This window comes from Cnephaeus nilssonii (genome assembly GCF_951640355.1).
Source record: "Cnephaeus nilssonii genome assembly, chromosome: 2".
NCBI classification, from domain to species: domain Eukaryota; kingdom Metazoa; phylum Chordata; class Mammalia; order Chiroptera; family Vespertilionidae; genus Cnephaeus; species Cnephaeus nilssonii.
The window spans coordinates 104,149,677-104,164,684 of record NC_137073.1 but is presented as its reverse complement, the minus strand read 5'-3'; the positions used below and the strand labels follow the sequence as shown (position 1 = coordinate 104,164,684).

Sequence of the window (15,008 nt, the reverse complement as noted above, 5' to 3'; positions counted from 1 at the left end):
GTCTTTTCTTCCTCAAGTAGTTCACATGCCCTAATTCTGTTTCCATTTCACTTTCATAATAACAGCTAACACTTATATAGCATACGTGCAGAGCATCATTCCTAAGCACTACTAATCTAGACAATATAAAAATATTTATAATATAAATATAAAATACATACCTTCCCCCAAATCTGATGCGATACAGATATTTTATGGAGGAAAATGAGGAAACATTTTTCAAAAAGTTTGGAACGAAGGCCTGGGTAGTGGAGCTGGGATAGTACCCCAAACATCCTGGCTCCAGAGTCTGTGTTCTTAGAAAAACTGTATGTTACCTCAAAACCTATCTATAGTATTTGTTTAAAGTAAAATAGTATTAAAGGATTATTAAAAAACGTGTAAACCCTGCCCCATTCCTTTCACACACACACACACACACACACACACACACACACACACACTTAATTCAAACACCTCAATTGTTCCTTTGGCTATTTAATTTTTAATTTGCAATTGATAAATCAACTGTAAGACCTGCTCATTTCCAAGTACGGCACATGAGGATTTAGATTTCTTACTGCTCCCAATCTTCATGCACCTTTCTCTTGCCCTCCCAGAATAAATAGGCCACACTCTTTGCTTAAATCAGTCAACTTCTTGAGACTATGGTGACCAGGTCAGTGGGATTCACTACTGAGCCAGACAATGTACTGTGACTTTTCCCCCTTTTATGTATCTTCAAATCATTCTGGAGTTGATAAAGGTCTTTCATTTGCTTGTATGCAGTGTACCCTATAGGTCAGTGATGGGCAACCTTTTGAGCTTGGTGTGTCAAACTTCGCCAAAAAACTGAGCATAACTCGAGTAGTGTGTCACTTTGAGGAAAAAACATTATTTCGTGATATTTATAGTTTAAATAACATAAATGTATAATTGTTATATATAATTGTATTTAATAAACCAAAAACTAAATATTTAACTTACCTGCTTAGTGACTTCTTTGTTCATCTGTCAGTCGGTTTCTTTTGTTGGTCTTGATATTATTTAGCTTGTGTGGGGTGCCGTGAACTAAGATAAGTGAGGGGGAGGGGGAATTCTTTAACTAACCTGCCTATTAGTGACTTTTTTGTTGCTGAATTTCATTGGCTAAATCTTCAATTGAAGGTTGGTATTTTTTACACTTCAGGCCCAAGCAAGCGCTACTAACTTCATCTGTCAATCTGTTTCTTTTGTTGGTTTTGATATTATTTAACGCTGAGAATAAGGCCTCACAAAAGTATGTAGAGGGAAAAATTGTGAGTAAAGCCATTGTTATATTTTTTCAGGGTGCTAAAAGTGTCTGGTAGTCGGTTCCAGGCACTCCAAATTTCCTGTTCGTAGTGGCACTCCTCTTGATTCTCCAAGCGGCACCTTTCCAGATTCTCAAGCTTTGACCTCAAGTCAACAAACACCTGAGCCCAGATACTGTCTTGAAATTCTGCAAGTTGCATCTCCAAATCATCAATTTGCATCCATAGGAAACCAATTCCAAACTACTGTAGACTACTACATCAGGATACTTAATTATTTTCATGGTCTGTTCTAGACTTCTAAATTGACTAAATCTATCACTAAACTGGTCAAGTAACTAGTCTAAAACATGCTGGTACTTCATATGCAAGAGTTCCATTTCATTTTGTACAGCTGCACTGGCCTTCTCAAAATACTTTGTTACTCGAGGAAAATACTTATAAGTTTTAGTTTCTACATCTTGCTTGAAAATTTTAACTTTACTTTCAAAAGCTTTTATGTATCCAAACATAATGTCCATACTTTTGCCAAAACCTTGTAACTTTTCAGTTCAGTTCATTAATATGAACAGAGAGATCTGTAGAAAACATCAGGGTGTTGACCCACTTATCATCATTAAGCTGAGGAAAGTTTCCCAGATCCTTATCGTCAAGAAATACCTTAATTTCTTCAAAGCACTCCACAAAGTGCTCAAGAACTTTGCTTTGGCTCAGCCATCTTACATTATTGTACATCAGCAGTCCACTATAGGTGGAATCAATCTCCAGTAAAAGTGCCAAAAATTCTCGCTTGTGAAGGGGGCGAGCAACTATTGAATTAACTATTTTTGTAACAACTGACATTAAGTCGTTTAAGTCGGTGAATCCTGCCTTGGCACATAAAGCCTCCTGATGGATAATACAATGAAAAGGCACAATTGGATGTCCAATAGCTTCTGTAAACAATTTGACAAATCCGACTTTTTTCCCCACCATATTTGGTGCCCCATCTGTCGTCACTGACAGAACTTTAGAGATACCAATGCTTAAGTCACGAAATGTTTGTATAACAACCTTACATATTTCGCTTCCTGATTTACTTGTTGACACTGATACTAACGTTATCAACTCTTCTCTCATTGTGAGACCATCAGAATATTGACCAATAATGGCCAACTGAGCATGTGATGTGACATCAGTAATTTCATCAAGAGAGATCGAAAAATATTTACACTTCCTTATGTCTCTGTTTAATTGATGTTGTACTTTTGTGTTCAGTCTCATTATTCGGTCTTTTATGATATTTCTACTGAGTGGTAACTCAGATATTCTCTTAATAATTGCATCTTTATTCTGCATATCGTGAAATAGAACTGGTGCACATCTTAGGAGAGTTTCTTTAATAAATTCTCCCTCACTGAGCGCTTTTCCATGCTGAGCTATAGAGTGAGCAATGCTCAAACTTGCAGATGTTAAATTTGTAGAGCCTTTCATAAATTTAAGGATGGAATTAGATTGGCTCTTATAAAGGTGTAGCTGCCTGGAAATGTATTCCTTCCTTTCATCCTCACTTTTTTCCAAGAGCTGGGAATGATTAGTTTCAAAATGTCTATTTATATTCCACGTTCTGCTTACTACCGTTTCAGTACATAGAATGCAAAATGATCTGCCATTTTTTTCTATAAAGCCATACATCTCGGTCCATGTCTCTTGAAAGGGTTGCCCACTGCTACTACTACTTCCTTTACTTAACCTTAGTTTTTTATTTTTTGGGTTCTCCATCAGGGGGGCAGTGACAGAAGATAGAATTATAGATAGCTTGTTAGGCCTGCAGGCAATTAGGGGTTAACTAGCCTAACTAACCACAAAATGGTGCATATAACTGTCTTTTAGGAAAGGGCAGGGTTAATAAGCAGAAATAGGGGTTAATAAGGATGCACAACAGTAATAGTGGTGAAATGGAGTCTGCACTATGGAGCAAGATGGTGTTCCTTATGTGAATTAAAATGGCTGCCGCTATTTCTAATGGCGGGAAACGACACCCAGAGCACGCCACAAACCCTCGCCTCTCCCAGCCTCCCCCTCACTTATCTCAGTAATGATGGATTAGAAATCCATGACACCCCAGAACAGTAGATAATGGTTGCTGTGGTTAACTGTTATTTGGTTACTGGTAATGGCAGGGCCCCCAGAGATGCGTCCCCCGCTGCATTCCGCTGCTCCCTGCTCTGCCGGCAGAAGTGAGGGCAAAGATCCCGGCTTAACTGGAAGTCCCAGAACTAGACTCTCTGTGCCGGACTTCTGTTGTTTTGGCCTACAGACCTCCGGCACAGAGTGTCTAATAGGGGAGGATGAAACATTTGTGACTAGAGTCAACTCCAAGACTCTAGTCGCAAATGTTTCATCCTCAGGAGCAGCAAATGTTTCATCCTCGGCATGTGGCCGCTGAGGCAGCCGTGTGTCATCAGAAATGGCTACGCGTGTTAGTGCTGACACGCGTGTCATAGGTTCGCCATCACTGCTATAGGTATTTATATCAATGTCAAAGATATCTTGTTCCAAATTATCTCTGGAACACCTATTCACATTACTTTAACGCTCAATGCAGGAGCTGTTCCTATAATTCTATCTTCTGTCACTGCCCCCCTGATGGAGAACCCAAAAAATAAAAAACTAAGGTTAAGTAAAGGAAGTAGTAGTAGCAGTGGGCAACCCTTTCAAGAGACATGGACTGAGATGTATGGCTTTATAGAAAAAAATGGCAGATCATTTTGCATTCTATGTACTGAAACGGTAGTAAGCAGAACGTGGAATATAAATAGACATTTTGAAACTAATCATTCCCAGCTCTTGGAAATACATAACGCTCAATGCAGGAGCTGTTCCCTGCCTGCAGGCCCCGACCAGCAGCAGAGGCGGGGGGGGGGGGGGGAGGGGGGCGAGGTGCGAGGAGCGGGGTCAGTGAGCAGGCAGCACCAGGCCAGCCAAGGCAGATGCGAGTGGGGGACCCCGACTACCCTGCTGGTCACCCCGCAGATTGGCTCTGATCGCTGGCCAGGCCTAGGGACCCTACCCATGCATGAATTTTGTGCATTGGGCCTCTAGTTATATAGATAAATGTTGAAATTCATCAGTTTTTTTCTTTCTCCTGAAGGCCTTTTGCCAGAACCCTCGGCTTTCCTGCCCCATCTAGCATCTAGATTGGTTTCCTTCAAGACTCAAGCTTGCTCCTCAGGCTTTCTTTCAGTATTACTCTGTGTTAGAGCCCATGTCTCCTCTTCTGTTTTCACATGATCTTGGTGTAGTTCCTCATTTTGCTGGAGCACATCATGAAAAGGATACAGGAGTGGTTAAGATTAGAATTCTTGAATTATGAATGTCTTTAATCTTCATATCATGGCAGGGTACCAAGTATTTTAGAAATCACTTTCAGAATTTTGTAGACTGCGTTACATTGCATTTAGCTTATTGTATGTTTCCAACTTCCTAACATGCAACTTTATCTTTGGAGAATTTCAGGGGTTTTTTCCTGTTGGGTAGAATCCTGACACGTCTGTGCAGTGATCCTTGGTGGAGCCTTTCACAAGCTGAGCACTCTGTGAGTTTCTCAAAATGACATTTCACTCCCTGCTGTCCAAATATATTGGTTAAAATGTCTATGTTAATTCATATGTCCATTTTCACAATTTTTTCTCATTCTGGAACTCTTCTCACAGATTTCAACTTTATAAGTTATCCTTTATTTTGCTTATACTTTTCTATTCTCTTTTTTCCTTAACTATGAAAGGTTTCCTAGACTTTGTGTGCCAACGTATTTTATCCAAGGGCTCTTTTTTATTCTTGGGGTACCCTTGCTATAGCACATTGTTATCTGTATAAAACCCTAATATGCAAATTGACCGAACGGCGAAACAACTGATGGAACGACCAGTCACTATGATGCGCACTGACCACCAGGGGGCAGACGCTCAATGCAGGAGCTGTTCCCTGCCTGCAGGCCCCAACCAGCAGCAGAGGCGGGGGGGGGGAGGGGGGCGAGGTGCGAGGAGCGGGGTCGGTGAGCAGGCAGCACCAGGCCAGCCAAGGCAGATGCGAGTGGGGGTCCCCGACTACCCTGCTGGTCACCCCGCAGATTGGCTCTGATCGCTGGCCAGGCCTAGGGACCCTACCCATGCATGAATTTTGTGCATTGGGCCTCTAGTTATATAGATAAAATGCCTTCCTAAAGATATCATTGATAGAGTATTTTTAATATTATGATTTCTCCTTATCCCAAATGCCTCTGTTCTCTGGATTTAATTTTGCTATATGATTAGGTTTTCTCTTTTATGATGGTGATTTGTCTCCAACGTCTTGTAATCTTTTCTTTTCAGATCATATTAGATGATGGGATATGAAGATATGATTACAGTTTCTATGTGCATAGGTGAGGCTTTCTGCAAGGTCATTAGGGAATAGATAACATTTTTACTGGAAAACCTTGAAATGTCTCCCACTGGAGGCATTTTTCTATGATTTCCTGCCTGAGCAGAATGGACTTGACTCAGAGCATTCTCATGTCAGAAATGAGTCTTCTGGATTCACTAAGGAGGCCCTCATTTAGACCTCCTGGGTCCAGGCCGGCGTTCCTGGAAACTATTTCCTAACCAGTAATTTCACATCCTGAACTCTTCTGGGGTACAAGGTGAAGGATTGTGGAAGTGGAATAATATTTCCATCAGCTTTCTGTTTTCCAAAACGCTTTTGAGATCTCTTGTTCTCTGCTTTCTCCTCTTTCTTCTGTTTGTCTATGTATCTGTGTTTATTTCTTATTATTGTGCAATGATTTCAAGAGGGAGGAAAAACAAATGATTAGGTTTGTTCCACCATGTTTTCTGCAGGTTTGGAGAATTATTTATACTAGCAGCGTTGTTTCTTTTTAGGTAAAAGAGCTGGAGTGTGAGAACTAAGACTCAGAAGGGCCAAATTCCTAGCTCAGTTCTTACACTCCGTCTATGTCACCACATTCACGCTGCTAACCAGCTGCAGTTCCAGTCAGTTGTCTGTATATCGGGCAGGCAAATGTAGCAGCTGGGACACATACTTGCAGGTGGCAGTGAGGAGGGCATGCCAGGTGTTACTATAGGGGAAAAAAAGGCTTTCTCTGTCTGGGTTTATTAATGCTAAGATTAAAGGTGTGCACACCCTGGTTGGAGACTAATTCTTTGTCCATTCATTCAATAATATTTGTAAAAATCTGTTATGTTGACTCAGCAATGTCACTTCTAAGATAAATGAAATATATCTCTGCACACACACAAAAAAAAATGTATAAGAATGTTCCTGTGGATAGTATTCACGATGACCAAAAAAAAACACACAAAAAACAATCTAGATTTCCATCAACTGATGAATGCATATATAATAGTTGGTATAACCATTCAATGGAATAGTATTTAGCAGAAAAAGGAATAAAGTACTGAAGCATGCTACAACCTGAATGAAACTCGAAATCATTATGCTAAGTGAAAGAATCCCATAAGAAAAGACTATATAGTGTATGCTTCCATTGATATGAAACATCCAGAATAAAAAGAATCTATAGGGGCAGAAAGTATGTTAGTGTTTGCTGAAAGCTATAGGGGCAGGAGGAGAGGAGGAAGATAGCAATAAATGCTAATGGGTATGGGGTTCCTTCTCAGCATGATAAATGCTCTAAAATTCATTGTGTTAATGGTTGCAAACTGTGACCTTACTAGAGAACCTTGAATCATACAAGTTAAATGAGTGAGTTGCATACTGTGTGAATTATATCTCACGATCTGTTTAAAAATAAAGCATCTGAGAAAGCTGAGCAGGAAAAAAGGACACTATGTACATGTTTAAGACATTAGGAATATAAAAATGAATGGAGCTTAAGTTCTAATGGAGGGACATACATAAAACATAATTATAAATTCTTACTGAAACAAGAGGCCCAGATAGAAAATGGACAGGGAAAGGTGTCGAAGGTGATCACAATGATTAAACTGAAATACAGTTGATAAGGATAAACCAGCTATGATGCAGAATGATGGAAAGGGAAAAGTTAATTTCAGGCAGCGGGTTGAAATCACACTAAAACATAAAACAAGCAGATGAGAACTCGGTGTGTTGTAGGAGCTACAAATTCCCCTGTGTGGCTGGAAGACAGGGAGAAAGCAGGTGGAGTATGACGAAGTTGCAGGGATAGCTGGAATTACGCAAGGTCTTGTAGCTAATGGAAGGTTTGTCAAATGTATTCTATCAGTAATGGGAAGCTTCTAAAGCAGCAATTTTCAACTGGTGTGCCACAGAATTTCTAAAACATGCAATACCTGACTACTTAGTCAGGGGCACTGACCTCTTTTCTCTTAAACTATCAAATTAAAAAAAATGACAACAGCCAACACAACAGTAGCCATCAGGTGTGAATGCCGTCTTAAACTATAAATACATAGGTCATATGATAGAGTTGCATCCTATTGGTCATGCTGCATAATAAGGTTGTGTTTGATTGGTTAATTCTTGGTAACAGAAATCCTAACAAGGATAGGCACCTGACTTTTTAAAAGTCACTCTGGAGCAAAAAAAGTAGATAATCACTATTTCTTTGTAAACCAATAAAAAGTATACCTATTTTTTTTGTCAAATCGGCAAAAGTATATATTTTTTTCATTTGCTGCAGAATTTTAGTAGTTTATGTGTGCCATGAGGTGAAAATCGCTGCTCTAAAGGGTTTTAAGCAGAATGAGTATTTTGCTAGTTATATAACATCACTTGTCTTGCCACTCTATGATGAACAGAATGGAGGACAGTTCTGTTTCTGTCCAGAACTGCCTATGCATAGCCAAATAGGAACATCCACATTGGTGAACCTACATCACTCTTCAACTTTCACAAGGTGTCTCCACTGGTGGCAGTATTAACTGGTAAAAACCCTATGGATAGAATCTCTAAAATGTTCACAGGCAGTAATTCCACTCCCTGAACTTGGCCCAGGATATAATGAAGACTAATGCACAAAGATGTTTGCTGCAGCACTGTATATAATACCAAATACCAAAAACGAACATGGATATACAAAATGTGTCAAGAGCTGCTAACACTGTGTGTCTAATTAGCCTTACTTCTTTGGAGTTATGGCTAATGTCGGCAAATAAAGCCAGGCCTATGGAAATAAGACTTTCCAACTGTAAATCCAGGGCATGCAGAATTCTGCTACTTTTGCTTTCACTGAGTGGTCAGTTAGTTGGTGAAAGGATTGAAGAATATTAGGGGGAAATTAATAACCTTGAAAAGGGCCATGAAATCAATTGTTATCATTCAAACATTGGTGAAATGCTTCAGATACATGCTCAACTCAAAAATAATTGACACCTATATATAGTATGGGGCAAAAGTAGGTTTATAGTTGTTCATATGAAAAATAATACAATAATTAATAAATAATAATACAAGAATAATCTCTGTGTTTCGTGTACTCAAAATTGTTAACTTAGTTTTGCCCCACTCTCCATGGTTATGTACACATAATTGTACACAGATGTCCCTTGAATAGTTTATATCATACATGTGTACACACATGAACATGCACGCACATGTGCGCATGCACACACACGCACACACACACACAGCCAGGAAGGTTTACTTTGCAAAAACAGAAAATTCCACTGAGCATCACCATGTTCCCCTCATTTTTTCTGTACAGTAATAAGCTTTACATCAAGATGCCCTCACAAAGAAAATTATTTTTAGAAGAGTACGTAGTGTAAGTGGAAATAGTCGTTTTCCCTAGTGCATGCAGATTTTTTTCTTCATTCCCACTGGCTCTGCTCCTAAACTGTATGGTGTCTGCCTAATTCAGTCTGCTACCTCTTTACACAGAAAGATAAAATGAAAACTTGTCACAGAGCCCGAAAATGTTCAAGAGTCTTCATGAGGAGTCCTTGTCCTTAACAAGAAAATCCTCATCTTAAACCCAACTCTTTTTCTAAATAATGAAGTGAATTATCTGTAAAACACAAAAATGACAGCCAGACTGGCAAAATGTTCACATGAAAATCACATCAGATATATTCTGCTTGCCTCACACTTTGGGACATAGGTTCATTGAGTGGAATAATGAAGAATTACAAATACTATGTAAATTGACTTTTGGTGTTAGTGGGGTTTTTTTTGGTTTATGTTTTTGATCAAGCAGATATAGTTTAATTTGGCTTTGTTAAATAAACCTATATTAATAATAAGTTCCAACGTCTTTAAAAGTCATTATTATTCAACATTCTAGTTCATAAATACAACTCCATATACTGAAATATGAATTGGTGAAAGTACATCTTCCCAAATGTCTCAGATTATACCAAGTAGGTTTAAAAGTAGGTTTAAAGGGGAAGTTGCTCAGAAATAAAATGAAAAACATCTCATGATATATTAATAATATAATAGAACTGTAATATCATAAATGCAATTAAAGAGTAAAATATTTAATAAAACTTAAAGTTGCATAACTTCCATGTACACTAAGAAAAAGTAACTGAAAAAAAAATGCATGCCTCCAAATATTTCCAATAATTTCATTTTAATTGGGCCTAAAAGTTGTTAGAGCCAGGAAGAAAAAAACTTAATTGAATTTCTAAGATATAAAAAGGTACATCTAACAGAAAAAAACAAGTAAATTCTTAAGGTTAATTTTGGCTGTGTTGATATGGAAAGGGAATGAAAGGAGGGGGCAGTGTTGCTGGGAGAACAAAGATAACATAACAATAGGCTAATTAGTCCTTAAACCCCAGAGGGTGGGATTGCTTCCTCCTGAGAGGCTTTTGGAAACAAAAGGTCTCCCCCATTAGCTGTGGAATCTGGGTGAAGGCTCCCTTCACTGAGGGACACATCAGTGACCCCTGACACCAGTACAGTTGTGAATGCAACTGGGAGGTGGAAACCCAGAAAGTCTCTTCTTCAGGAAGCGACTCCCATCTCCAGGGACCTGTGGACCCGATGATGCAATAAGCTTGGCACAGAGTGATCCAGACTAATTGGTGAACAGCAGAGGAAGAAATAACATGGAGATATGAAATCTCCCCTACCAGAAGCAAGAGGTTGGCAGGCAATATATATGGAAAAGGAGTATTGTTTTTAATAATGTTGGAATCCCCGAAATAGCCAATAGTCTGGGGATAAAGTCTTCCAAAGTAAATTAATCACATAACAAAAACCATCCGCAAAAGTACTCTCAGTAGTATTCTTTCAATCCATTTCAGTGATTATATCACAACTATGGATTAGCTGTGAAAGCACAATGTCCGGCCTGTGTCACTCTTTTTTTTTTTTTTTTAATTAAATAAGTGAAAAGTAAAATTTTAGCTAATAAACATATAATCACTGTTAGTAATATCAAAAAAAATCAAATTTAATCTCCAAGTTAAATATAGAGTATCCACAAAAAATGTATACACACACTTTGAAGACTATAAAGGCAGTTTTTATTAAAATACATTTCATTGTCAACACTGAGCTATCTGCTGTTAAAGTGTGTATACATTGTTTGGCGGTACCCTGTAGTTGTGTATTTTGTTCACAAGAAAGTCAATGAGACTGACACCGTGTTCTCCCTATGCAAAGGTCAGTGTGATTTTATTCTTTAACTATATTTGCCCTCATTTGGGTGATTAGAAACCATGGTGTAAACAAAAACATAAGATTTTTTTTAGCTCCGGCCCAGTTTTCCTAACAGTATTGATAGTATTTGACTCTACTTTCCTCTCTGGCGTTCTCTAACATCCTCTCCAGAGGAAGAAGGGAAATACTGAGCCTCTGCTCTACTTCCACCTGAGGTGGGAGAGAACCACCTGCCAGACACAGCAGTAGGTCTCCGGGGCCCAGTGAGAGGCACCTCGCTAGCTCTCTGGGAGTCTCGGTGGGAGCACCAGCCCCGCCACCACTTTCCCAGGAAGTGGCAAGGGACCAGAAAGTGGAGAGAAAGCATCCCAAGAAGGGAGAGATACCAGATCATTAGCCACAGTGTTCAAGTCCAGACGTGCCCTGGAGCAGCAGGCTCGGGCTACAAGCAGCAGTGTGGGCTGACCGAAGAGCAGATGAAGGCTTATGAAAGTGTCAAGGAAAATACACTTTGGGGATCCTTATATCCAATATCCCACCCCTCCCCCATGGAAATGTTTTCTTAAGAGTCATGTTCTCAGTGGATAAATGACTGAGTGTCAGGTTGGCATTGCAGGAATCAAAGCTAAGAGCCTCCCTGAAAGTGTCTTCCTCAGAAAAGGGCCTTGCGGTGCACAGATCCTGCCCACAACATACCTATTGTGTTGAAGATTACTCACCATTGCTTTTCCTTTACACAAACATACTGTCAGAATTTTGTCTTTCAAGTAAGTATTTATATGATTACATCCTTAGTTTGTTGCTTTAGAAATACTGTAATTATAATTTTAAAAATCTTATTTTAAGATATCTTCAAGTTAGTAATTATTAATCTATGTCTGTCATTCTCTTTTTTCCAATGCAATTATTCACACATTCCAAACTACTCCACAATGGAATTTGTTTAGAGTACCAGTTCACTTCTTTGTCATCTCCCATTTCTTTGAAACGCATGATTCCATCATTTGATTTAGATTTCTTCCTTTTTTTAGTAACATTTCTTTATTTTTAAAGAGATAGCTTGTGCCTGGCAGGTGTGGCTCAGTGGTTGAGCATCAACCTATGAACCAAGAGGTCATGGTGCCATTCCTGGTCAAGGCACTGCCCAGGTTTCAGGCTGGATCCCCAGTGTGGGGCATGCAGGAGGCAGCCATTCAATGATTCTCTCTCATCATTGATGTTTCTATCTCTCTCTCCTACTTCCTTCCACTCTGAAATCAATAAAAATATATTTTTTAAAAATAAAGAGATAGCTCATCTCATATGAGTTACTTGGGAAAATGTAGAGAATCTTTAATTTCATGAATTTCATTCATTCAAAAGATTTTGGCACACTATTACAATTCATGAAAGATAGCCTTATGTTTTTATCCAGTAAGTGGTAAAAGTTTAACTGTTTGATATATGACACCATTTTGAAAAATGTAGTCTTTACATGTTGCTCAAAAACATACAAGTATCCTTTGAAATCATTTCATTGAGGGTGAAATTAAAGTTTAGCATTTTATTTGCATGTAAATACTGAACCAAATCTATTTCAGGAAAGACCATGCTTACTTTTGTTATTAAGACTAAAGACTGTTGCCATATAAAGTTTTTTTCCATGAAAAAAAATGGTAATATATGGTGCAACATATTTCCACTGAGGATTGAGAGAGGAAGTATCCTATATATAATCCTATATATAATTTCTGACCTTTAAAATTCAAAAGGACAGTGTTACATACTTTCTGACAAGGTCATTTACCAGTTTGTTCCTGTTAGTGTCTTCCTAGTGGAGGAAACATATTGGAATATTTAGTAGATCCTTTTAGTATGAACATTCTTTCAGTCAAACTCTTAATTTTCTAGGGACTATAAATACCATTAGGTTTCATAAGTTCTCCTCTGGATATTGCTGTGTCTTTGCAAATAAGAACTTCAAAATGATGCACTTCCTGAAATCCATTCACTCTACGCACAAACGATCGAGGCTCCTGATTTCTGAGGAAGAATCTCAGACAAAGTGAGACAGTCACGCCAAGGCTCTCTGTGGGGCAGGAGTGAGGGGTTTTCCACAGCTTAATGCCATTCAGGACCGCGGACAGCTCCCACGAAGGCCTGAAGTTGATGGCAATTTCCCTGTGCTTCTTCTAAACATAACTCAAAAGTAATCTGCCTCCTATTGCTATTCTTGTTTGCTGTTTAACAGACACCTGCTTAGGCGGCTTAGTGTGCTCGCACACCCCTTTCGCTGATTCTTTTTTCGAACGAGTTCAGTTAATTAATTAAGGCCACCCTGATGGTGATTAGATTTTCGTGTGTGTGTTTTTCATGGAAAGCCCAGCTTATTCGGGAGCTAAAATAAAGTGGCTAAGCGAGTGCGCTCGCCCATAAGAGGATCTACTCCACGACCTTCATTTGATAATCTCTAACCATTGCCCAGAAGCGAAGGAATACTTGGGTGACAAATAAGAACAGGAAATGTCTTCATTTTAAGTCTCCGAAGCAGCTACCCTGACAGCTGACAGCTCCCTGCCCTAGTTCTCCAGCTGGGGAAACGGGAAGGAGGTTTCTGAAATAGACTTGGAGTCAAGGTCAAGGGCGGGTGTCCCTGGGTTTCAGGAAGGGAGTCTGGGAACGCCCGCGACTGTTTCGGGCTCGGCTGCTGGTCACGCTCCCGCCCAGCCCCTCGGCGCCCCGGGCACCCAACTCTCAAGTCTCCGCCGCGTCGAGCGCAGAACCCCGCGCCCAGCCTGCCGGCCCCGGTCGGCAGAAATGCACTAGGATGCCCAGCGCCTGTGCATGGGACACAGATGGGCACTCCCCGGGCGAGAGCGGCCCGAGGAGCGGGGACCTGTGGGTGACTGTCCCCCACTGGCCGTCCCAACCTCTGCTCAGCCCAGGAGCGCCTCTTTCCTTTTGGGGAGGGACGCACTTCTCGGGGGGGGGGGGGAACAGCACGGAACCCCCCAAACCACTGTCAGGCGGCCCCTTCCTTACAGTGTCATCTCCTAAGGAAAAGTTTCCCGGCACAACTTTGCATCCTCCCACCGGGGTCACTGTGGCCTTTTTCTCCCGCTGGGTCCGCAAAGTTGGCGGAGCAAGGGGGAGCTGGATCCCGGGCCTCGGGAACTCCGTCCTGGGTGCAAACTAGTTGAAGAACGGGCTCAGTCCCCCGTGGGGGCTCCCACAGCGCCACCCTCGCCCTCCCGGCGCCTCTGCTCCCCTCGCCTCCCCGGCCCCGCGCCCCTCCCCGAGCCCGGCGAGCGCGGCGCCGCCGGCGGGACGCACGGGGCGCCCGGGGCGCGCGGAGCCCGTACCTGAAATCGCTGTAGGGGTGGATAATCCAGAAGCCTGCAGTTTTAACCCTTTCCTGCTCCTTCTCCACCGCCTTCTGGCTCCCAAACATGCGGAGGGAGAATTTGTTGACGCCGGGCTGCAGCATGGAGGTGAACTGCCTCTGCATGAAGCCGTACTGCCGCCGGGGTCCCTCGGCGTCCTCCAGGCCCCCGGCCGGCTCATCGCCGCCACCGTCCACCTTGAAGCACACGGAGTTGCCCAGCTCCTTGGCGCCCGCCCCGCCGCCCCCCGGCGGGCTGCCCAGCCCCTTCTCGGCCCCGGTCGACCCCGCGCCCGTCGCGGGCGGCTTGGCGGGGAAGACGCTGTTGCCATCGTCCCGGCTGCTGGACGACGAGTTGGGCTTGCAGCCTCCTTCCATGCCCGGAGGACGCGGCGGGCGGGAGACGGCACGGGCGGCACACTCGCCGGGGGCTCGATGCTGCGGGGCGGGGGCCGAGCCGGCTGCGCGCGAGCCCGGCTGCCCGTCGCGGCGGCAGCGGCGGCGGCGGCGGCTGCTGCTTCCCGCCCGCCCGCCCGCTGCTCGCTGCGCGCCTCGCTCCCGCCGCCGCCGCTGCCCTCAGTGGCTGCGCTCCGGCTGCGCTGCCGCTGGGCTGGGCTGGGCTGGGGCTGCCGGAGCCAGAGCCTCCGCTCAGCCCGCGCAGCGCCGCCCCGCGGCTGCCCCCTGCCGGCCGGAAGGGTCTGCACGCCGCACACTGCTGCTCGCTCCACTTCTGCCCAGCGTGACATTGAACTCCGCAACCCTGGGAGACACTTAATCTTACA

The 15,008-nt window shown here is 42.4% G+C and overlaps 1 protein-coding gene across 1 annotated transcript in view; it reads right to left on the bottom strand.

Moving 5' to 3' along the window:
- The window catches only part of HCN1 (hyperpolarization activated cyclic nucleotide gated potassium channel 1), a 313,423-nt gene extending 298,709 nt beyond the window's left edge, over nucleotides 1–14,714 (bottom strand). The window contains exon 1 of the mRNA XM_079800292.1: nucleotides 14,207–14,714. Coding sequence (XP_079656418.1) covers nucleotides 14,207–14,604 — 398 coding nt within the window. The 5' untranslated portion in view covers nucleotides 14,605–14,714. The remainder of the gene's footprint in view (nucleotides 1–14,206) is intronic.
- Nucleotides 14,715–15,008: the final 294 nt, after the last annotated feature.